The sequence below is a fragment of the Giraffa tippelskirchi genome, chromosome 2 (assembly GCF_054371585.1).
Source record: "Giraffa tippelskirchi isolate mGirTip1 chromosome 2, T2T-mGirTip1v1.2.pri, whole genome shotgun sequence".
NCBI lineage: Eukaryota > Metazoa > Chordata > Mammalia > Artiodactyla > Giraffidae > Giraffa > Giraffa tippelskirchi.
The window spans coordinates 38,871,725-38,896,694 of NC_137276.1; the positions used below are offsets into that span (position 1 = coordinate 38,871,725).

Here is a 24,970-nt window from a genome sequence, read left to right on the forward strand (position 1 = left end):
AGGGAAGCCCAAGAATACTGGAGTGGGTAGCCTGTCCCTTCTTCATCTTGCCAATGCCACCTCCATTACTTATTTATAGATACCACATTCCTTGTGGAACCTTAGTTAAAGCTTCATGGTGAGCGTCTTTCAATCCCTCAGTGGCCCCTTCCGACTGTATGTAGAGCCTCACTTGGGGATCATCAAAAGATTTTTATCACAGGCCTTGGCTGCATGGCTCCTCTACCATGTCAACTGCTTTCCTTTCTGCCAACCTCCTTGTTCTCATCCATCTTATGTAGTTCTGCAGGATTAAGCTTCTTATAGCCCAATATGATACTGCCATATGATACTGCCATTCAGCAATCTTCATGAGTCTGATAAATAAAGATAGCACCATTCCTTAATGTTGTGTCCTGGCTGATGTCTGTACTATTCACCGTCATTTTGTATAGCAGTGGATTTTTGAAGTTCATCTTGGGTATGTGCAGAGAACTTCATGATTCCCCAAGTTAGTGATTACAGCTGTAGGATAGGCTGTCTATGGTGTCTTCTTCTGTAGAATGGGATAGACTATCTCTTTCATCCGGTTTATGAGGAGTTCTTGAGAACCATTGATGTTTACCCATCATCTAAGAAACATTTCTCACTTCTCGTTGGCACAGATTTAAACTGGCACCATAGCCAAATCGCAAATGGTATCGTTGAAGTTGTATCAGTTTATAAGTATTAAAGAGGCACTCTTTCACACTCTCAAATCCAAACAAGTTATTCCCCTTTTGCTAATTTCTCTCTGGGCCTCAGCTGGTGAGTCAACCCGCTGGAATGGTGATCACCGTGCCTACCATCTTCATTTCTACACGTCCTTAAAAACACTTTTTTTCCCCACCCTTGCAGCCCCACCCAGCTTAACTGCCCACTCTCCCTGGTTGCTTGAGCAGGAAGGAAACCACTTCCTCTGAACTCCCAAAGGTCTTGCTGACAGCCCTCTTGAGGTCCTTTCCTTACTCTGTTTGCGTGCTTCTCTCTAGCCCGCCCCCCAGTCCCTCCCGCAGCCACCTTTTGAAGGCAGAGGCTGCATCTTTGTCACCTTTGTATTCTTCACAGCAACCAGCGAGGCCATACTGTCTGCGTGGCTGGCCTCATTTAGAGGTGTGTCTGGCAGGCATCAGAACCAGAATTCTGAAGGAGATGAAGGCAACAGATCCTCTCTCAAGTAAAATAAAATAGACACTTGTGCACATGCAGATTTTATATTCAGATGCAGAGAGTTTATGGACCCAGTGGAGAATCCCCTGATTTAGACAATCATTTACCTGCCTAGTCAGACCTCTACTAATTAGGCGGCTTGAAATGTGTATTTAGAAAGCTCTTGGTGACCCATAGAGCATGTGTGGGCTGTTTCTCTGTGTTACACAACCTTCTCTCTCAAGTGTTGAGCTCCCCCTCCTTCACACTAATTCTGTAAGGGAGTTGAAATTCAGAAATTCATCCTTCAGAGGGAAGTGGTTATATTTTCATCTGCTGAGCCTTATTTCAGAAAGTCACAGGACGCTGGCACTAGAAGGATCTCAGAGTCCTGCCTGAACCAAGGATTTGGAGGGCTTGCATTTTTAACATAACTCCCTAGTGGATTCCAAGGTAAAATCCTAGGGTTTGGGAACCCGGGTTCTAGAGCAGCACACCCTCATTTTACTGGGCAAGACAGTTAGGTTCAATGAGGGAAAGGGATTTGCTTTACATCAATGGCTAGTGCCGCAGCCAGTCTGATTCCAGGTTCAGTGTTCTTTGAGCAGGAGTACGTGACTTTATGTATTTAATAAGTATTGAGCAAGTTGAATCTATGAGAGTCAAAATATTTATTTTATTTGGCTAAAACACAGAAATAAAGGCCTTGTCCCAAATAGGTAAAATAGCAACAATATCAGTAAGGCAGACTTACTTCCTGCTTAACTGCTAAATGAACTGTAAACTAAAGCGGTCATCAGATAAAACGCCAACAGTGGAACATTCATATCTGAAAAGCAGTGGTTCTACTGGCCTGATGAGTGAAGTGCATTCTGGCGTGTAATTGTCTTCATGAAGAAACAAGCTGTCTGAACTTTGCCTTGGCAAAACTCCTCAGGGGTTGCCCATTGAACTTTTTGAGTTATAACTGAAAATTCACAACCTGACTTGTGAGTTAGGTTTTGCAGGAAAAGGCCATAGCCTGTGGGTTTTTTTTTTTTTAATTTTGATTATATGTTTTAGGATTCCAGCCAATTTCTGAATTTTTTGTTCTTATATGTGGTTCCTAAGGAAATCATTTCCAAAATGCAGTGCCCTACCAAGCTAAACAGAGGCCTTGATTAACTGGGATGCAATTCCTCCCCCGAGGGTGACACTGGACAGACGTAGGGCCATTAGTCAGTGCCTGGACCTGTTGACTCTGGCTCTCTGTGCTCATGCCCTTGGACCTTGATGAGGAGATCAAACTGGTCAATCCTAAATGAAATCAACCCTGATTTGGGGCTGTGTTCAGACCCTCTGCCTAACTGAGTGCCACAAGGCAGTGTCAGCTGCACAGCAGTTTCTTTGGTATTTGCAGAATGGGGCCAGGAGCAGAGTCAGAGTGGAAAGAGGAGATGCTTGGCTCAGCACCCCTCCTTTCCCTGTGCTTCCTGTCTTCCTCCTGTTTAACCTCAGTGTTGCATCAGGGAGGAATTCCCCAGCCACTCACACCCAGTCAGGCCTCTGGCTACACATTCTCATAGCTCTCTCTGTGTGTTTCCCTCACAGCAGTTAAGACAGTTAAGACAATAAATAATAGTGTATTATGTGGGTGATGATGCTTGTAATCTCGGGCTTTGCCACTAGACTGTGAGCTCTCGGAGGGCCCAGACCTTTTCTGATTACTTGATAATCTCTCCAGTCCAGGGCTTTAGTGTGCCTGCTAGTGCAGTCCTGGTCCTCCTGGGGCCTGGGTTGACCAAAGCATCTGCACTTTATGATGACCGCAGGGGGGTAGGATCCTCCTGAGCTCAGAGGCACGGCACCTCTGTTTAAAGGCAGGCTGTGGTAACAGAGAAGGGCATGGAAAGCAGAAAGGCAGTTTGGCATGGAGATAATGGACGCTTTAATGTCATGTGATCACACAGTTCCCAGCTCCACCATATCCTAATTGCATCTGCATCCTGGGGCAAATTATTTCTTTTTTTCTATGCCTCAGAGACCCCATCTATAACGTGGGAAGAGTAACATAAATGGTCTAGCACCATCGTGGGTACATAGTCAGCTCTAATTAAGGCTGTGCCCTGGGAGGTGCACATGGTGTATCTCTGTGTGTGTGAATTTGTTGTTGCTGTCCAGTTGCTAAATTGTGTCTGACTATTTGCGACCTCATGGACTGTAGCATGCCAGGCTTCCCTGTCCTCCACTACCTCCTGGAGTTTGCTCAAATTCATGTTCATTGAGTTAGTGATGCTGTCTAACCATCTCATCCTCTGTCACCCTTTTCTCCTCCTGCCTTCAGTTATTCCCACTATCAGGGTCTTTTCCAATGAGTTGGCTCTTTACTTCAGGTGGCCAAAGTATTGGAGCTCCAGCTACAGTCCTTCCAGTTAATATTCAGGGTTGATTTCATTTAGGATTGACCAATTTGATCTCCTTGCAGTCCAAAAGAATCTCAAGAGTCTTCTCCAGCACCACAATTTGAAAGCATCACTTCTTCAGAGCTCAGCCTTCTTTATGATCCAGCTGTCACATCTATATGTGACTACTGGAAAATCTGTAGCTTTGAGTATGCACTGTTTTTTTGTTTTTTTCTTTTCTTTCCTTTCTTCATTCCTTCACTATTGCATTTATTTATCAATTTACCTGCAGTGAGCACCACATGGCAGACTCAGCATCAGGTGCCACAGATGCTGCAGTGAATGAGACAGAATGGTTGCTGCCTTCTTGTTGCTTAGTAATCATCATGACCATGGCTACTGTTGGGGAGAAAGACGTCCTGAGGACGGGGTGTTTTTCTTCCCTGCTCTGTGATCCCAGCACTATTGTGTTCCTTCCTGCTGAGGGTCATGCTAGAAGCAGGGTGACTGTGAAATGTGAGTGCAGTGATCTGGACTTCCCTAGTGGCTCAGACTTAAAAGAATCTGCCTGTAATGCAGGAGACCTGGGTTCAGTCCCTGGGTTGGGAAGATCCCCTGGAGGAGGGAATGGCAACCCACTCCAGTACTCTTGCCTGGAAAACCCCATGGACAGAGGAGCCTGGCAGGCTACAGTCCATGGCATTGCAGAGAGTCCTGATCTGGGATTGCCAGCTGTGTAACTCTGCACAGATGACTTAACTACACTGTACCTCAGAGTCCTTATCTGAAAAATGAAGGTAAAAGCTAGTACCCAACTATTTCCTTAATTTCCTATTGCTGCTGTAACAAACCACCACAAACTTAGTGGCTTAAAACAGCACAGATTTTTTATCTTACTGTTCTGGAGGTCAGAAGTCCTAAGATCAAGGTAGGGCTGCTTGCTGGAGGCATTTGGGAAATATCCCTTTTCTTGCCTTTTCCAACCTCTGGAAGCTACCCACCTTACCTGCCCCATCCTCTATCCTCAAAGCCAGTAGCATTTTCTAGTCTCTCTCTCATTCTGACCCTCTTACAGGTACCCTTGTGGTTACATTGGGCCTACTGGATAACCTAGGATGATACCCCATCTTAAGATTCTTAATCACATCTTCAAAGTTCCTTTTGCCATATGAGGTAATATGTTCACAGGTTCCAGGAATTAGGAATGGGTTTCCCCAGTGGCTCAGTGGTAAAGAATCCACCTGCCAATTCAGGAGAAGTGGGTTTGATCCCTGGGTTGGGAAGATCCCCTGGAGAAGGAAATGGCAACCCACTCCAATATTTTTGCCTAGAAAATCCCATGGACAGAGGAGCCTGGCTGACTACGGTCCATGGGATCTCAAAAGAGTCAGACACAACTTAGCAACTAAACAACCCAACATCTTTGATGGGCCGCTGTTTATCCTACTGCCCCAACTCAGCAAGATGTGTGGTTTCTTATCTGAGATGGTGCATGTAGAGCGTTTAGCATGGTACCCGACACAGTCAACACTTCGTGTGCTCTTACTGTAACTGAGATTATGTTTCAGTGGCTAAAGAACGCCCGTTCACGTTGTCTTTCTTCACAGAGCTGTTCTAATAATAATTAATTACACTAGTACATTTATTATTATTATTATTGTGAGTCACTGTTATTTATCAACCACTGTGTCATCCCCCACTTTAGATAAAAACATCTATATTCCAGAGAGATTGAGTAAATCCTGTAAGGTTTCATACCCAGTAAGAACCAAAGTCTGTTTCATGCCAATGTCCTGATCTTTGTGATCTGCTCCTCCACCTCCTCCTTTCAGTTCTTCTTTGGACTTCAGTTGAGTTCTCACAGCATTTTCCAGTGTGGTGGAGGCCCATCTGGAGGAAGGCCAGTGCCTTGGGAGGTGGGAGGAACTTCCGTAGGCACCCAGTCATCTTCCTCCTGTGAAGCTGTGGGCTCAGCAGATTCATTTTTGAAGCCTGGCTCCCACCCACGTTTGGCCCTATCAGGGCCATCACGGGACTGCATCTCTTTGCCGGCTGTGTGCTGACTACGTAGGCAACTGATAAAGTCACTTACCCTCTCTGGGCTAAAGGTGCCCGTAGGCCTTTTCCTCAGCCTGCAGCCCTCGTACAGCCAGTTTGGACAAACTCACAGTAGGACTCTTCAGGAAAGACAGCCCTTGTCCTGTTGTGTTGGTCTGTTGCTCAGACAGACCAGGCTGCAGGTGCTGGCACGCGTGGACTAGGCTGGTCCTTGGGAGAATCGCCTGTGCACACAGGGGTGCATAGTAATAGCTAGCTATTACTTTAATCAGCTTCTCTCAGCAGGATGAAGAGAAATCTGATTAAAGTAATTCACTGGAAGATGTGAATGACAGTAGGCTTAACCCTCCTAGAGAGAAACTTCTTTTTCCAAAGTAGAATATCGTGGTTCCACTTCCCATGCTCTGTCTCCTCTGTCCATCCACTAGAGATTTCTTTCTTCAAGGCACCTGATCTGACTCCCTCCAAAATAACTTCCCTCTTCTGCTTATCATTGCCTGAGGGCCTCTGTGTGTTGTAGAATGACTCTCTGTTGTTAGCCTTTCCTGTAGCTAAACAGTTTAAGAGCACAGACCCTGGCATTGGTTTATGTGACTCAAATCCCAGCTCCCTCGCTTACTAACTCTGATCCAGTCTTGGGCAGATGACTTGACTTCTCTTAGCCACAATTTCTTGTTCTGCTAAATGGAAATAGTACTGACTTCATAGGATTTTCATCACAGTGCCTTAGAACACAGGAGTGCACAGTAATAGCTAGCTATTACTTCAATCAGGTTCTCTCAGCAGGATGAAGAGAAATCTGATTAAAGTAATTCACTGGAAGATGTGAATGACAGTAGGCTTAACCCTCCTGGAGAGAAATTTCTTTTTCCAGCAAATCCATGACTGGTGGCGGGTTGGGAGAGATGACATAGTGCCTTCCTTCCTCCCCCTGCCCCATCTCATGGGAGCCAGGTAGGAGCAGGTAGGAGAAGCTGGCAGACAGGTGGGTAGGCCTGTCACAGTGCCCTTGTCTATTCTGCTGCCGTTTTACATTCACTAAATGTCAGAAGGAAGGGACAAGCAGTCTAGCACCCATTTTTCCACTCCAGCCCTGGGTTTGTTAGTATTTTCTCTTTGTTGGTGGCCCATCATGTCTCACGGAGTCACGGGCATGGGAAGCCCAGTGGGTTATATTCTCTGTGGCTTCCTCCTCAGAGGCCCCTTTCGTTCTGGGAGGAAGGGAAGCTGGCCCCACTTGCAAGGATGTGCACCCCTGAAGGAAGTCCTTCATATCCCCTCTGTGCCCAGATCAGACAAGCCACCACGCCCTGCCAGTGGTTCCCCAAGCCCCTGTGCATCAGAGCTTTTGCCCTCTGGGGTCCCGTCTGGCTGAGGCCTGGGATACAGTGTCAGGTCTCTGCAGATCCAGGCTGCCGAGCTCTTTGTGGGGAGTCTGTCACTTGAGATTTGTCTCAACTCTTCCTCTCCTGGCTGAGTGAAATTTCTCTTTCCTCTGAGTTTTACTGTGTGGTAGTCTAGCCCTTTCCACACTGGGCTGGAAAGTAATCGTGTCTGCCTCCTTGACTAGAATGAAGCTCCATGGAGAAGGGAGCACTGCTTACCCACTTTCTTATCCCTGAATCTAGCTCAGTGACTGACACAGAGTACATACCAGGACAGGTTTACAGAAAATGTAATGTGTGTTTTGAATCACTTGATTTTTTTTTTTTAAACTTCCAGTGCTTTGCTTATTATCCAGTGAAACTCTCAGTGAACATTCCTCAAATGATTGACTAGGACATAGCTGAGAGGCTTGAGGTTGCTGTCAGGCGGAGCCGTTTCTCAACCATGTGCCTCTCCGTGCCAGCCCCTTTCCTCCCCTGCTGGCATTTCCCACGAGAAAGCTGTGGGGTCTGCCCTCCCCTTTGCAGTTCTTGGCCCAGATCCTCCAGATTTAAAAACACCTGACTTTGAAAGACCAGATTCACTCCTTTCTTCCTGTCTGGTTTCACCTTTTATATCTGTGGTTCGTTGAACTTTTGGATCCAGCTTGATGTGAGGGGTGGGGGAACCCCAACAAGCAAAAAGAGAATTAGAAAATAATGTGACTGCGATCCACTCCCATCCCCTATGACAGGTGTCTTAACAAGTCACTGAATTTTCTCTACCACCCCCTGCCCTGCTTAAAACAATCACTCCTGCAATCCAGGTACCTGGATTGTTTCATTTTGAAACAATTTTCTTTGTTTCTTTTTCTGTTACACACAGACTCTTTTTAACCATGGATTGCAATAGAGGTTGTTTTAGGCAAAGCCAAGTCCGTGGAAATTCAACATGTGGGGTAAATACAGGAGCATTGGGAAATCCTTCCATGGATTATAGAGCAAGGGGTCTGGAAATGTTTTAAGCCTCATGCAGGGGGTAAATGGCAGGTTCAGGGTTCAGTAGTTGAAAGCCCCTAAGCTGCCATAATCGGCCCCTCAGCCCACCGTGCGTGGTGGCACGCACATGCCTGAGTTGGCTGCCTGCACTTTCCTGGGCTTCACGCTCACCTCTTGCGAAAGCATCCGTGGCTCCTGATTGCTTGTGGGAATCCAGAAGTTATTTACTGGTGGTGTTTACAGAGTTACCTGGTATATCTTCAACTTGCCAACTCCCATGTTTCTCCTTTGAACCTTCTCGGGCGTTAGGGAGGGAAGTGTAGAGAGATTTCAGAGGCATTTGAAATATTTCCTCAAGAAAAGGTAGGGAGCTGATTCCTGGTCACCACAAACTGCCTCCCCTTCCTGCTCAGTCCCAGCTGCTCCACCCTTTATCCTGCTCTCCCCTCCTCGGGTCTCCTGCCTCCACTGGAACCTGGCCTCCTTTCTCAAGACTCAGCCCTGCGAAGCTGGCTACTACACAGCCTCAGGTTTTCCATTAAGTGTCTGAAGAGGCCCAGGTTGGAACCAACAGCTAGGAGTTTCGCTCCCTGTGCGCTCACATCCTGCCTTCCCTTAGCCCTCCCCAGCAGACGCCACCGAGCACAAACGCTCCTTCTGTTAGTGAGGACCAGCACCAGAGCCTCTTGGAACAAGGCAGTCCTGCCCCACTGGTCCCTAAGGTCTTTCCTTGGTCAGCATGACTTCCTGGTCTTTTAATGTCCAATCATCTTTCCCATGAGCTTCCTTGATGGCTCAGTTGGTAAAGAATCTGCCTGCAATGGAGGAGACCCTGGTTCGATTCCTGGGTCGGGAAGATCCACTGGAAAAGGGGTAGGCTACCCATTCTTGGGCTTCCCTTGTGGCTCAGCTGGTAAAGAATCCACCTGCAATGTGGGAGACGTGGGTTCGATCCGTGGGTTGGGAAGATCCCCTGGAGAAGGAAAAGGCTACTCACTCCAGTATTCTGGCCTGGAGAATTCCATCGACTGTATAGTCCAAGGGGTCACAAAGAGTTGGACACAACTGAGCAACTTTCACTTTTATCTTTCCCATGGCCCAGTCCCAACACACCTTTGATGGGTGAGAAGTGTCTTCATGTGCCCAAGAAAAACAGCTCCCATGCTCTCTTCACACATTATATACAGTACAGTTACCCCTGAATGGTAACACCACCTCAGTCTTTTGTTTCTGTTGCATTATTTGCTTTGTGATCTTTTGCGACTTACCTGGTTAGCATGACATCATGTCAGTTTTGAAGCTTTGTGCTGCTAACTCCTAAACATGGTTGCCTTCCAGGTCCCAAACCAGTGGTGTTCCTGCAGCATGGCTTGCTGGCAGACTCTAGTGACTGGGTCACAAACCTGCCCAACAGCAGCCTGGGCTTCATCCTGGCAGATGCTGGTTTTGACGTGTGGATGGGGAACAGCAGGGGAAACACCTGGTCTCGGAAACACAAGACTCTTTCAGTTTCTCAGGATGAATTCTGGGCCTTCAGGTATCTTTTGAGTCGATTATGACAGGGATCTATTTCCTTGGTACCCTCAGTGTAAACATTGGGGAGGCAAATAGATGGGGAATTCAAGATCATATGACAGGAAACCTATGGTTTATGGAAGGTTCTACACCTCAACCTTCTCCCTTCCTTCATAATCATGTACTCCAAATGTTAGGAATTTAATAAATAATAAATAGTAAGGTAAATAAGTAATAGGTAAATAATAAAGTAAATAATAAATAGGTAAATTATAAATGAATGATTACATTTAAGGATTAGATTCAATAAGGTATTTTTAGTTATTTTGGCATTCCTGGTGGTGTGGGTTCTACTGAGTAAATTGTGTCCCATAACCTTCTCCTTTCCTTCATAAACATGTCCTCCAAATGTTCACTTTTCTTATTTCCAGAAGTTCTCTTCTCTCTCTTAATTCCAGCTAGACCAATTAATCACTGCATGACATTAGGCATGCATGTGGCATAAGCCCTCTGTGTCTGTAAAATGGGGATAATAAATACCTATCTTGTAAGGTCAGTTCAGTTCAGTTGCTCAGTCGTGTCCGACTCCTTGCGACCCCATGAATTGCAGCACGCCAGGCCTCTCTGTCCATCACCAACTCCCGGAGTCTACCCAAACCCATGTCCATATAGTCGGTGATGCCATCCAACCATCTCATCCTCTGTCGTCCCCTTCTCCTCCCGCCCCCAATCCTACCCAGCATTAGGGTCTTTTCCAATGAGTCAACCCTTCGCATGAGGTGGCCAAAGTATTGGAGTTCACTGGGGGCTTAACAGAGAGGATGCAAGCTGGAAAGAGGCTGGCAGAGGGCCTGACACATTGGGAGTGGTGGTAATAGCACATGTGCACACGGGCTCAGGGCTATGTCCCTGTACCAGGCATTGGAGAAAGTCAGCACCAGGGACTCCTTCAGGCTAGTTTCCCATTTGTAATACCAGAACCTACCCAAGGCTGTAAAACACAAGAATGAGAGCTTTTACCAAAGGCCTGTCCAGGAATATATTTGTTGTTACATTAGTTGTAATAACAAAAAGTTGGAAACTCCCAAATGCCCGTCAGCAGTGAATGGACAAATAAAGTGTGATGTATTGACACAGTCACCAACCGACAACTATATGCAATGGCAGAGATGAAGTCTGATGCAGAAAGATACACACTGTTTGATCCCATTCATAGAAAATTTCAAAAATGGATCACACTATTTTATGACAAATGAGGAAAGCAGTTATTTCAGGAGGCATGGTTACCAAGAAGCCCAGAGAGTTCAGTTTCCTGCACTCAGGGCTGGTGTACCCAGCTGTGTTCAGCTTGTAATGACTCATTAGACCCACACACTTGTTGTTTGTGTGCTGTTGTATTTGTATGCAATGTCTGCATGAAAAGTTTCCTTTTTTTGGATTACAGTTTTGATGAGATGGCAAATTATGACCTACCAGCTTCAATTAACTTCATTCTGAATAAAACTGGCCAAGAACAACTGTATTATGTGGGCCATTCTCAAGGCACCACAATAGGTATGTATATAGTGAAAATGGGAGGTTGATAAAATGTCTTGTTACAGAATTTATGTTTGCCCTTAAAAGTGAAATATTAAAAAAATGTTAGTTCAGATGGAGTTTTGCATTTGTTTTTTAATGCCAAGCAGAAATAATGAAAAGGGCAAAGAATTTTTGTAAAACTGAGTCTTCTCTGGAAATTCAGACTTAAACATAAACAGGTAAACATAGTGTATATGGTTCCCTTGATTGAAGGAATTAATGTAAGCCACAGCCTATTACGGGGCTTCCTAGGTAGCACTAGTGGTAAAGAGTCTGCCTGCCAATGCAGGAGAAACAGGAGATACAAGAGATGTGGATTGAGTCCCTGAATCAGAAAGATCCCCTGGATTAGGAAATGGCAACCCGCTCCAGTATTCTTGCCTGGAAAATTCCTTGACAGAGGAGCCTGGCGGGCTACAGTCCCGGGGGCCACTAAGAGTAGGACACGACTGAGCATGCACACACACACAGCCTATTACATATCTTCCTAGTTAAATACTATGGGGATATGAGAGGGTAGGTAGATAACAAGAAGTTTTATAAATGTAGCAACTTTTATAAAGAAAACAAGGAAATATGCTGATTTTTTTAAGTGAAGTAGATTAAAGCTAATTATAAGGATGCCATAATATGGTTTATTTACAGTTTTTAAAAGTCACCAGCATTTTTAATTTATGCTGATGATAAAAGTAATATGTGTTCATTGTAACAGAAACAAAATTTAGCAAAGTTTCAAGAAAAAAAAATTGCCCATAATTTGAACAAGCGAGTTCCCCTGAATAGGGACTAGAGACCTGTATCGTTGGTTTAATTCCCCCTTTAAGGGTAAGCTATGACTAATATCTTTGTGTTCCTATCACACAATCTGCTTAGAATACTTTCCTATAAGAAAACTATGATATGAAAGGTAAAAATGCTTTAAAGCGTCTCCAGATATGTGGTCAAGTAGCCTTGCTCTTATTGCCACCCCTCCCCTCTTTGCCAGCTTGAGAGCCTTCAAGCAAAAAGTGACACGGACATAATTGCCCTTATTAATGGACTTAACCACTTTTTCATCTATATTCCTTCTTCCTTGATTTGTTTATTTGTGTCCTTTGCCCCACTGCTTTCAAAGTTGACATTCTGGGGCCAAGTTTAAGTCAAGAAGTGACCCAAGAGGAAGCTAAAAGATATTTTAGAGCTAGAGGATTCTAAATGTGTAAGTTCCTTTTGAGTCCATGGGGATTGCTTTGAATACCTTTGTACATCGTTCTTAGTGATGAAAGGATGGGGACTGTGGGGTGGAGCTATTAGGAATACAGTCTTCAATCTCTGGCTTACATCATAAAGGAATGGGAAACATCTCCTGGTTCTAGCAACTTGGATTTCTTCCAGTGTATATCTAGGTTGAAAATCGAAACAAGCACTTAACAAATACTTGATTTACTAATTTAACCAAACTCAGTGTGTGCACACATAGGCGTTCTGTGTGTGCATGTGTGCTCAGTTGTGTCCAAATCTTAGCAACCCCATGGACTATAAGCCCTCCAGGCTCCTCTGACCATGGAATTTTCCAGGCTAGAATACTGGAGTCCGTAGGTAGCCATTCCATTCTCCAGGGGATCTTCCCAACCCAGGGATCGAACCTATGTCTCTTGAGTCTCATGTGTTGCAAGGCAGATTCTTTACCACTGTGCCGCCTGGGAAGCTACATAGGCATTCAGAGGCCCTCATTTCTAGAGTTTTGCTTCCTGGCATCGCTTGCATAGATAATCAGCTAGGTCCTACTGTATAGCACAGGGAACTATACTCAATATCTAGTGAAAGGGAAAGTCACTCAGTTGTGTCTGACTCTTTGCGACACCATGGACCATACAGTCCAAGGAATTCTCCAGGCCAGAATACTGGAGTGGTTAGCCGTTCCCTTCTCCAGGGTATCTTCCCAGCCCAGGGATCAAATCCAGGCATCCCGCATTGCAGGCGGATTCTTTACCAGCTGAGCCACCAGAGAAGCCCAAGAATACTGGAGTGGGCAGCCTATCCCTTCTCCAGCAGATCTTCCCAACCCAGGAATTGAACTGGGGTCTCCTGCATTTCAGGCGGATTCTTTACCAGCTGAGCTACCAGGGAAGCCCAATGTGAGAAACCTGGGTTTGATCCCTGAGTTGGGAATATCCCCGGAGAACAGATCGGCTACCCACTCCAGTATTCTGACCTGGAGAATTCCATGGACTGTATAGTCCATGGGGTCGCAAAGAGTCAGACACAACTGAACCTGAACGACTTTCACTATTGTTTGCATGGTTCCCAAGTTGCCACTAGAGGGCGACATGCATACTCACCCTTGCCTTTGCAGAGGGATGTCCTAGAAGATGGAATTCTGTTATTTTCCTTTTGTTCTCACAGGTTTTATAGCGTTTTCACGGATCCCCGAGCTGGCCAAAAAGATTAAAATGTTTTTTGCCCTGGCTCCTGTGGCATCAGTTGAGTTCATGACTAGTCCTCTAGTTAAATTATCACGAGTTCCAGATCTTTTTCTCAAGGTATTTGGACCCACCCCACCCCCACTCCCTTCCTTCACAGATTTCCTTTGGTGCTGAAGAATTGGCCTTTAGTGGAAGAATGTGTGCCTTCCCACCCTACCAAGGGAGTAGTGGGTTTCCTTCTCTCCATGATTTTTCTTCCCTGCTTCACCCCTACTTCTAGATCCTGGGGAGTCGGGGGAGGTATCCATAACTCTACACTGGAGCCTCCTGTTCTCATGGTTAACACATCGGTGTAGCGTCCCACCCACCAAGAAAGAGAGCTCTAGGAGGGCCAGCAGAAAGGCAGCTTAAACCTCCTTGAAGATGCCCTTTATTCCATAGGATAGGCCTGTGCATAGAGGAGTAGGCAGGAGATGGGAGACAGGAGTTTCCACGTGCCTGACCTTGGCCACACTGATGGTGATCTAAAGACACTGTTACTATTATATTCTATTATATGACCCCTAAGCACAGGCTGATAACTTCATCAGAGATCAATGTGTGAAGCCCCCAGGCTGTACTCAAGGAGGCAGTAGTTTTTATGAGAAGTTGGGAACCAGCTGAGGCCAGATGCACTATCTATATTCTGGGCATGATACATTTATACACACACATTTGAAACCCCATACAGGAATATATACTTAATGTATACATATCTCTTGGCCATTTAAGAAATGTGTTCACAGGACATACAGACCCTTCTCTGACCTCAGAATCCAGATTCTCTGTACCAGTGGTCAGACAGGCAGATAAGATATGGGCCCCTCTAACCAGATTTATTTTAAATACCTTAGATAACAGAAGCTTCAGTTTTCATTATAAACAATTAGAGATTACAAACAAAGTACCTTCAACTACCAAGGCTTCTCCTAGTACCTTTCTCAGAATTAACCATGGTGCTCAGTTTGGGGTCTTTTCCTATGGACCTTGTGGGTGAATTTACATACCTGTATAGGTCCAGAGAGAAACATATTTGTTTTTTAACGTAGACAGTATCCAATTGTGTAACTTGAGTACCTTGATAAAGACCCTATTTCCAAATATGTCACATAGTAAGATAAAGGGAATTAGGGTTCCAACATGTCTTTTGGGGAAGGGACACAATTCAACCCATAAAACTGCCTTTGTAAGCATTTGAATTTTTCATTCTTCTCATCCTTCTGGATGGGCATTAGCAAAAGTGTAAATTATAACGAGATAATTTGAATTCACTATAAGGAAGATCTTTTTCCTGTTTCCTGTTATGTACATATGTGAAGATCTGCCTGGAAGACATGATGATTACCCCAGAAATGCTTGAGCACAGGTCCAGGGGCCATTGATCAGGCCTGGTGTACACAAGGAGTCAACAAACATTTTCTGTAAATATTTTTGACTTTATGGGTTATATCATTGCCGTTGCAACCAGCGAACTCTGCCATTATCATGTGAAGACAGCAAGAGACAATGTGTAAAGAGATAAGCTCAGCTGGGTTCTAATAAAGCTTTATAAAAACGGCATGCTGACAGAGGAGGCATGGGGCTTGATTGCTTAATGGGTACAGAGTTTCAGTCTGAGATGCTGAAAGAGTTCTGAAGACTGATAGATAGTGGTGATGGTCACACAACAGTGTGAATGTACTGATGCTGAACTGAACACTGAAAAATGGTTCAAATGGTGAATTTTATACCAAGTATTAAAAAGCCCCAAAAAGCAGTGGGCAGGATTTGGTGCACTGGCCAGTAGAATTGGATTAGGCATATGTGTTCTAAGGAGACACATTGCTGACCAGTTACAGTTTCAACTCTTTCTCAGAAGTCACTAGCCCTCTATCAATGTCAGATGAAACCCTTTGGGGATGGCCCTGGAATGAGGTATCATTCAGACCCTCTCCCACTGTAAAAGCCTTCTGTGGACCTATTTGATTTGCTGCCTTTGTTTTTGCATTTGAGACTTTAACTTCTGTAACATCTGCTGTTGCCTTAGTAAGCATGTCACACAAGTATCCTGGTTTGAATGACTACTGGTTGCCCTTTCTCATCTGAGTCCCTTTGTGGAGATAGGTGGCATGTGTCTGCTTGTGAGGTGGGACATGGAGGCCAGTACATCATAATGAAATGCTGAGATAGTCTTTTTATTTTATAGGATTTATTTGGGACCAAAGAATTTTTTCCACAGAGTACATTTTTGAAGTGGCTGAGTACACATATTTGCACTCATGTCATTCTGAAGGAGCTTTGCGGAAATGTCTTTTTTGTTCTGTGTGGATTTAATGAGAGAAATTTGAATATGGTATGTATGTTTACAATAACACTTGCTTTAAACTTTCAGTGATTTTATTTTATCTGTGAATATGTGTCTTTGTGTTTGAGGATGTGGGAGAGGCAGGAGTGACCTCAGTAGAGCTCTCAAGAATTTCATTTTAGAGGCACAAGAATCCACCTGGGCAGGTGCCTGAAACACCATCTGTGGCTAGCCTCTGGCCAGCGCTTGTCAGTTTCCTACATTGCACCTGTGTGAAAACTATGCAGTGAGGAGATTGGTCATTATTTAAATTCTGATGTTTATATTTTTTAAGGAATTTTTTCTTCAAAATAATAGACACATTTAGGTGTGTTTAAATTTTGGAATGTCCATTGATACACAAACACCCATTTATATACATTTATTTACTTATAAAATGTAAACCCTTGGCCAGCAATGTGCTGATGTATTGTAATTACAAATTACATTTATAATTTATTGTGTTATAGTTTGAAAATAAGTTTTAAAATTCTGAAATGAAGGCTTTAGGAAATTTTTAAGGGATGTTGATTTTTCTTGTTTCTGATGAATAAAGAGCAGAGTGTGATTGTCATAGAAAACTTTGGAAATTCAGAAAAACATGCAGAAGAAAATAGAAATGACCAGTAATCTCAGTTGGTACAGCCCCACAGTTACTATGTTGCTGTATTTCCTTTGTGTGTTTGTGCTTATACATATCTTTATAAGATGTATTAATATTTGTGGTCAAAGAATTTTTTCCAGCTCTCAATCTCATGTATTTGAGGTTATGGCTCTGTAGTTTTTAATGCTTCCCAGTGTAAACTTCCCAGTTTATTATCAATGCCTCCTTCATGCTATTTTCATTCTTTATTTCCACATATTTATTTTGCAGTCTAGAGTGGCTGTGTATGCAACACACAATCCTGCCGGAACTTCTGTGCAAAACATGCTACACTGGAGCCAGGTAGGCATTTCAGGAGCATAGTGGGAAGTTGTAGAAAATCAACATTGGAAAGTTCTGTGCATTCCAAGAAACAGAAAGTCTGCTCACACACCTGGGCTGCCTTCCTGCCAGTGCCCTGGGCTCTTGTCACTGTGTCAATGTTGTCTGTGTTATCCTTCCTTGGGCAGACTGCATTACATGCAAATTCACCACACAGTTATTGAGGGCTTCCCTGGTGGCTCAGTGGTAAAGAATCCACCTGCTGTTGCAGGAGACACAGATTCGAACCCTGAGTCAGGAAGATCCCCTGGAGGAGGACATGGCAACCCACTCCAGTACTCTTGCCTGGAGGATCCCCATGGACAGACAAGCCTGGTGGGCTACAGTCTATGGGATCACAAACAGTCGGACATAACTGAGCGGCTAAGCACACAGAGCATTTCAGCATTAACCCATGAACACAGTTTACCTGAAACATCAGTGGATGAGCAGCTAAATCAATCATGGATGTAAATGAGAGTCACTGAGTTTTAATATAGAGTTTTGATTGTATGATCACATATCACAAAAATATGCATGTTTATTCTAGAAAATGTATAAATTACATATGGCTATAATAATAAAGTTTCTCTAAAGATGAAAGATAATATCATTCTGTAATCCCCCACAGAGAAAATGTGTACCCAAGGATATGAAATGTCTCTGCATTGTACTGTTTCTGGCTGCATATCATTTCAGAAAGTAGTAGTTAATGATATAGATAGAAATCATAATTATAGAAATAGATTGATTTATTTTCTTCTTACTCTCTTATAGCTTGGTTTTTTTTCCACCTGACAATATGTCAAGGACTTTTTTCTCCCTTGGGGCATGTTATTTTTGTACAATTTCCCCCCCAGATCCTTTTTAAATATGAAATAACTCACCATCTAAGTACCAAACCAAGATGCAGTGGGTGTCTTGGATAGCAGTTTCCAAACATCTGGCAGTCACTGCCTGCATCAGAATCATGTGAGTTGCCTTTAAAAATACACTTTTTAATAGAATACAGTTTTTAAAAAGTAAGGGGGATTAGGTTTATCGTAGAGCTGTTGGATTAGCTGGGTTTACCAGGTGGCTCAGTGGTAAAGAATCCAGCTGCTAATGTGAGAGACACAGGTTTGATCCCTGGGTTGGGAAGATCCCCTGGAGAAATGAGTAGCAACCCACTGCAGTATTCTTGCCTGGAGAATCCCATGGACAGAGGAGCCTGGCAGGCCACAGTGCATGGGGTTGCAAAGAGTTGGACATGACTGATCACACTTGCACAGTGGACTAACTACTATCCAGGCTTTTGAACTTGCACTCATTTCACATCCCAGCAAGGTAATGCTCAAAATTCTTCAAGCTAGGCTTCATTAGTATATGAACCAAGAACTTCCAGATGTACAAGCTATAAGAGGAACCAGAGATCAAATTGCTAGCATCCACTGGATCATAGAAAAAGCAAGGGAATTCCAGAAAAACATCTACTTCCACTTCATTGACTGCACTAAAATGACTGTGCACTGTGTGACTATGTGAATCACAACAAACTGTGGAAAATTCTTCAAGAGATGGGCATACCAGACCACCTTAACTACCTCCTGAGAAACCTGTATGCAGGTCAAGAAGCAACAGTTAGAACTGGACATGGAACAACAGACTGGTTCCAAATGGGAAAGGAGTATGATAAGGCTGTATATTGTCACCCTGCTTATTTAACTTATATGCAGAGTACATCATGGGAAATGCCAGATTGGATGAATCACAAGCTGAAATCAAGATTGCTGGGAGAAATATCAACAACATCAGATATGCAGATGACACCACCCTTATGGCAGAAAGTGAAGAGGAACTAAAGAGCCTTTTGATGAAGGTGAAAGAGGAGAGTGATAAAGCTGGCTTAAAACTCAATTTTCAAAAAATTAAGAATGTGGCATCCAGTCCCATCACTTCATGGCAAACAGATAGGGAAAAAGTGGGAAGAGTGGCAGATTTTATTTTCGTGGGCCCCAGAATCACTGTGGATGGTGACTACAGCCACAAAATTAAGAGATACTTGCTCCTTAGAAAAAAAGTTATGACCAACCTAGACAGCATATTAAAAAGCAGAGACATCACTTTGCTGACAAAGGTCTGTCTAGTCAAAGCTGTGATTTTTCCAGTAGTCATGTACAAATATGAGAGTTGGACCATAAAGAAGGCTGACTGCCGAAGAATTGATGCTTTGAACTGTGGTGCTGGAGAAAACTCTATGAGTCCCTTGGACAGCGAGAAGATACAACTGTCAATCGTAAAGGAAATCAACCCTGAATATTCATTGGAAGGACTAATGCTGAAGCTCCAATACTTTGGCCACCTGATGTGAAGATCCACTTCATTGAAAATGACCCTGATGCTGGGGAAGATTGAGGGCAGGAGGAGAAGTGGGCAACAGAGGATAAAATGATTGGATGGCATCACCAATTCAGGGACATGAGCTTGAACAAAGTCCGGGAGATAGTGAAGGACAGGGAAGCCTGACATGCTGCATTCCATGCAGTTGCAAAGAGTTGGACCTGACTTAATGACTGAACAACAATAACAACAATAATGCTTTAAAACACAAAGGCTCCTGTGTTCCATCCCTAGAGATTCCAATTCATTTGGACTGGAGAGCCTAAACTTTTGTTTTTTAAAAACAACTTTATCTAGGTATAAGTGACATACAGTGTATGTCATAAATGACTATTTAAAGTGTACAGTGTAGTCTGTTTTGCCATATACACCTGCAAATGTATCACCACAGTCAAGACAATAAACATATCTATCACCCCCAGAGGCCCCTGTTAATACCCACTCCCGGAGCCTACTCAAACTCATGTCCATTGAGTTGGTGATGCCATCCAACCATCTCATCCTCTGTCATCCCCTTCTCCTCCTGCCTTCAATCTTCCCAGCATTAGGGTCTTTTCCAATGAGTCAGCTCTTCGCATCAGGTGGCCAAAGTATTGGAGCTTCAGCTTCAGCATCAGTCCTTCCAATGAATATTCAGGGTTGATTTCCTTTAGGATAGACTGCTTTTGGTGCCGAGTGGTGAGAATTTAAATATTTTTTTAAAATTCTGCCCATTAGATTCTACTATTCAACAGGATTTGGGACCCATTGCTTCAGGACTTTACTGGCATGTTCATGTCCCAGGAACCCTGGCTGTTGGGAGTGCCATGGGTCACCTCCCCCTGGGCTTGTCCCTACAAACCAGGCAGGATGGGGTGTGAGGCTTTTAGCTCCATGGTGACTGTGAGGCCCAGTGCTAAGCATCATTGACTCAGTGTCAGAGTCTGGCTTAGAAGAGAGGCATCTGCAAGGCAGGGAGCTCGTGACAGGCAGAAGAGCACACACTTACTTCTGAAGTAATGTCCTAAAACCTTCAGAAGTCCTCAAATGTTCGCTGCTAAGTGTCCATTCAGGCCCCTGCTTTTCTTCTCAACCACATCTCTGTTTAGTCGGTGGTTTTCTTTGTATACCCTGCCATCAATGTATGCTGATCTGCGTGAGCATTTTTACCCTCAACCTAATGGGCATTTTTCAGGAAGGCCCAGCTTTTGTCATCTCAGAGGTCAGTGCTCCCTTGTGCAGAGGATGACTGAGCTGACCTCAAAGCATATGCTGAGCCGTCCAGGCGCTGTACCCTTGTGGCTCAGCACAGCACAGGTGGTCCCCCAGCCCTGGCTTCTCAGAGCCCCTGCGAGTGTGGCGGCCAAGGCTGTCCGATTCCCCCGTTTCCCCCCAGGTTGGCGTTCCTTCAGCCTTTCATGCTGTACGCCTCCCCTGTGCGCTGGGTGTGCCTGGAGCTCTTGGACTGGCTCTAAGCCAGGCTCCTGCTCTTTCTAGCCCTTTTCTCAAACAGCTAGTGGGAGTCAGAGGCTGCTGGCTGTGTTTATGAGCAGCACTCTCAGGCCGGGGGATGACCATGTGGTTTTAGGTCCTAACTGCATTGGAATGTGCCCCAAGAATCTTTCTGAAGTCCAGATTCCCTGCAGAAGGTGGCCCTGCCCTTTTGCTCTTCTGCTCCCTGTGTCATCCCTTTGTCAAGAAGATAGTTGCTTGTTTTGGCCCTTAAAGTCCATTGTATTCATAGTACCTTTTGAAGTGAATCTTTTGTTTAAGTAATTAACATTCGCTTCTCAATAATTCTAAACATAGTTCTTTACTGGATTTTTAAATTTAGCTTAAAATCTTCTTGTCCTCTTGTATAAGCCTCACGTGTTTCAGATTTCTTCCAGAATTTCTAATCTCCTTGGTGACTGTGCCCAGAGCCCAGGTCCTTGCTCCTGTTTGAAGAAGGCAGGTCCTAATGTATCTTTTCAGTGCTGTTCCGAATTACTTGTGTGTGTATTAGTTGCTGAGTCATGTCCGACTCTTCACTACCACTAGGCTCCTCTGTCCATGGCATTATCCAGGCCAGAATACTGGAGTGGGTAGCCTTTCGCTTCTCCAGGGGGATCTTTCTGACCCAGGGATTGAACCCAGGTCTCCTGCATTGCAGGCAGATTCTTTACCATCTGAGCCACCCTGGAAGCCCTCAGAATTACTTAGGGCACTCTAAGATAACTTGGGTCTATGCAAGACTTGTTGGGAATCAGAATTCCTGAGGGTATGGCCCCGGGATCTGCTTTTTAATAAGTACCTTGTAAGATCTGATGTTCTCTATTGTTTGAAACCTGCTGCTTAAGAAATATACATTAGTTAGGCTCTGCAAAACGCTTTAAGAGATATTTAGTAATTTTTTATTACATATATATGTTCATTATGAAATTTTCAAAAATATGTGAGTACAAAGAAGAAAATACATCACCCGTATGTCTACCACCAATAACTACTACTAGTATTTGGGTATTAGAGGGGAGGTATAATTTTTCCTTTACCCTCTTAGGGTTTCTGACTGGGACTGCTGTGGGACCGATTAACAGGAGTAAAGCATATGGATTTTTTTCTGTGTTCATGGGAGTCCTCACAAGAAAAATAAAGACCCAAAGAAGTAACTGCCGAAGTGCTAAATACACTAGGTTGAACAAAGAGTAGCAGTTGTGGAAAAGTAACTAAACTATCTGAGGAGACTTACAGGATATGAGAGTTATTTTTACAAGGTCTGTCTGTATAGATTCCCGCAGCCTCCTCTCTTAGGCTCTGGTGTTGTACATTCTTCTTCCCCCTTATATAGGGAGGGCTTCTTTCACATGCGAGTTTTGTTGTCTCCTTTCAGAAAGAAAAAGGAAGGTCAGTGTCTTCCTTGCATCTGCTGTTTTTCAAGTGCCTTTAATTCCACATCATCATTATGCCAAAGCGGCATGTTTTGGGATGGCATGTCCTGAAAATTATAATCTTATAATTTTTTGGTATAGTTGTTTCCATTACAAAAGAACAATTATGCTAGGTGCACTTTTTAATTATTTTATTTTTATTGAATTAAGTAGCATTGTATTTCTTAGGTAGAGGCTAAGTTGCTGTATCAGAGACTCTAAAATACAGCATCTAAAGAGTTTTCCTCCTCAGAATCCAGTCCAGACATCAGTGGCACATGATTGTGGAGGCAGGGGGATGACTGCTCCAGGAAGTCCTGCAGGGACCCAGTGCCCCCTGCAGTGTAGCTCACCATCTCTGGGGCGCTGGCCTCTTCCATCTGGCTCATGGCAGTTTCAACCCACAGAAAGGAAGCCCATGAGGGATATCGTTCCTACCCTGGCAGCTAGGTGCTTAGCAAAAAAACCTAGGCGTTTTATTATTGAAAGGAAGAAGGCAAGAATGGGTCCTTGGGGGACAAATAGCAGTCTGTGCCATAGTCAAAAATACTTTTCCAGGTCAATAACTACACTTAGAAATATTTGTAACTGAGAACAGCTTTTTATTGCTTGGATTTACTATTATTTTTATTATTACAATGATAGGGTTTTGGGGTAATGAAACATCCTAGGATAAGTATTCTTGAATTAGAGAGCTGTCCTTACACCTTAGGGAGATGAGTTTCTTAGGAGATGGGCTTGGTAGACTTAATGATCAGAGGATAAGTGTATCTTTAAGACTTGTAGATATGTATAGTACTTTAGAAAGGTTGACCTTAAGTATAACCATAGTGCATGTTCAATTTTATTTTCTGACTTTTCTCCACTTAATATTGTTTATAAACAGTTTTCTCTTTCTATTTTATTGTAGATACATTCATGACAGTGGCATACTATGTGTATATTGTAATATAATATATTTAACTAAGTATCTGTCATTGAATGTTAGTTTATTAACAGATTTTTGTTACTATAAATAATCTTCTTCACGTTTCCCATCTTCTGAAATGCCCTTTCAAGACATATGTGAGAAAGGGACAAACTGATGTCTGTCTCCAGGAGCAGAACAACTTGCATTCATATATTTTCACTGACAATTAGAGTCGGGGAACAGATGCACTAACAGGTGCTATAAATTCCTATCTTATTCTGCTTGTTAAATGTGCTTCAGATATTAATATCTGTCATTTGTGATGACAAAAGCAGATGCTAAATATTTCCCCTGTAGTACCTCATCTCACATTGTTTTCTGTTGCATGAAACAGTAGAATTTTATGCAGTTGATAAGAGCTAAAAACTTCTCCCGGGGTTTCCCTGGTGGCTCAGACGGTGAAGAACTTGCCTGTAATGCAGGAGACCCAGGTTCAATTCCAGGATCAGAAAGATCCCCTGCAGAAGGGAATGGCTACCCACTCCAGTATTCTCATAAATCAAAAGCAGTTCTGCAAAAATGTCTAGATTTTTTCCATTTACTAGGCAACCACCCTCTGACCAAAACATGAACAGTTTCCAATTCATTTAGTTCACCCATTTTCAATTTGTTTCTCCACATATTTTTAATTGGGGGGCATAGAGGAAGTATGAATTTGCATTATTTCAAAATTTATGAATAAGTGACTTTTTATTAATATTTTCATATCATGCTGTTCAAAATAAGCATACATTTACATTTCATATACAACATTATTTCATGGCTCCAGTACCGTCAAGTGGTTAGAAATGTTCTGGTGTGCAGTTTGGTGATTATACTGGTACTGGTACTCAAGAAAAATATTTTAAAAAATTATTAAAATGTTAAGTAATTTGACTAATCAAATCGAATGGCTATAGGAAATATGATGGAGACTGTAATTATATATAAATATATTAGCATATATTAATAGAAGTATATAGTGTTAATATTAGGCTATATATGTTTGCTAATACAATTAATATATTTACATACTAACATAAATATATTTACCCATATAAATATACATTAATCATGTATAAATGTATATTAATCCATATATTATTTGTAATACATATTCCCTTCCCAAGTAAGATAGTTAACTCTTTAGAAAAGTTTAAGATTCAAATTTCAGTAAGAATATCATCATGAAGTTTATCCACTGGACGTACTGTTGATCCAGTATCGTTTATAGCACATAGGTGTAGCTGCTTTATTGTGTCATGTAATAGCTACTTTCCAATCATACAGTGCGAAATTGAGTCATATAGGAATGGAGAGAAAAATTATGCTGTTTTATTTTAAATCAGTTTGGAAATGAAGAGTGAACCTGGGTTTCAGTATAAACTTGGGAGTTGGTGATGGACAGGGAAGCCTGGCATGCTGCAGTCCATGGGGTCGCAGAGTTGGACACGACTGAGCGACTGAACTGAGCTAATAAATTTGGTATCTGGAGAGGTGGCTAACTCTTGCAACCTATGATGTTAAATCAAATTTCTGTGTTAGATAACTCTCCCCTGCCCCAATTATCTTCTGTCTAGGTTGTTAGATTGCAAACGTTTCAAGCCTTTGACTGGGGAAGCAGTGCCAAGAATTACTTTCATTACAACCAGGTAAAGTCTTCAAAGTCTTTAGAATTTAAATGGGCCCTGAAAACTCATCAAAGAAGACAGCCTGAGTTATCAGAATTCTGGCTGGGCTCAGGTGCTGGGGAAATGTTCAGGAGGGTTGACTAGGTAGCCTTTGTTTTCCCCTAGTCAATTCTAGAACAGCTTAAACTTCCCTGTTCATTCTTTGGGCACTGTCCTTTCTCTGGCTCTGTATGTGCAACCGTCTTTCTCATATGTCATGGATAGTGATCAGGCACAGATATTAGAGTCAGACAAATCTAGGACTGTTAGCGGGTGGCTGGTGGGGGGGGCGGT

The 24,970-nt window shown here is 43.3% G+C and overlaps 1 protein-coding gene across 8 annotated transcripts in view; it reads left to right on the forward strand.

Moving 5' to 3' along the window:
• LIPA (lipase A, lysosomal acid type) overlaps window positions 1-24,970 on the forward strand; it is a 38,300-nt gene that overhangs the window by 11,088 nt on the left and 2,242 nt on the right. For 2 of the 8 annotated variants that reach the window (XM_081556078.1, XM_081556070.1), the window contains exons 4-10: window positions 9,308-9,506; window positions 10,929-11,038; window positions 13,448-13,584; window positions 15,692-15,838; window positions 16,704-16,775; window positions 21,030-21,101; window positions 24,587-24,658. In XM_081556078.1, the coding sequence (XP_081412204.1) occupies window positions 9,308-9,506; window positions 10,929-11,038; window positions 13,448-13,584; window positions 15,692-15,838; window positions 16,704-16,775; window positions 21,030-21,101; window positions 24,587-24,658 (809 nt within the window). Of the gene's footprint in view, window positions 1-9,307; window positions 9,507-10,907; window positions 11,039-13,447; window positions 13,585-15,691; window positions 15,839-16,703; window positions 16,776-18,508; window positions 18,701-21,029; window positions 21,102-24,586; window positions 24,659-24,970 lie in introns of those variants that run through there. The other 6 variants (XM_081556102.1, XM_081556094.1, XM_081556122.1 and 3 more) reach the window with 4 other exon arrangements.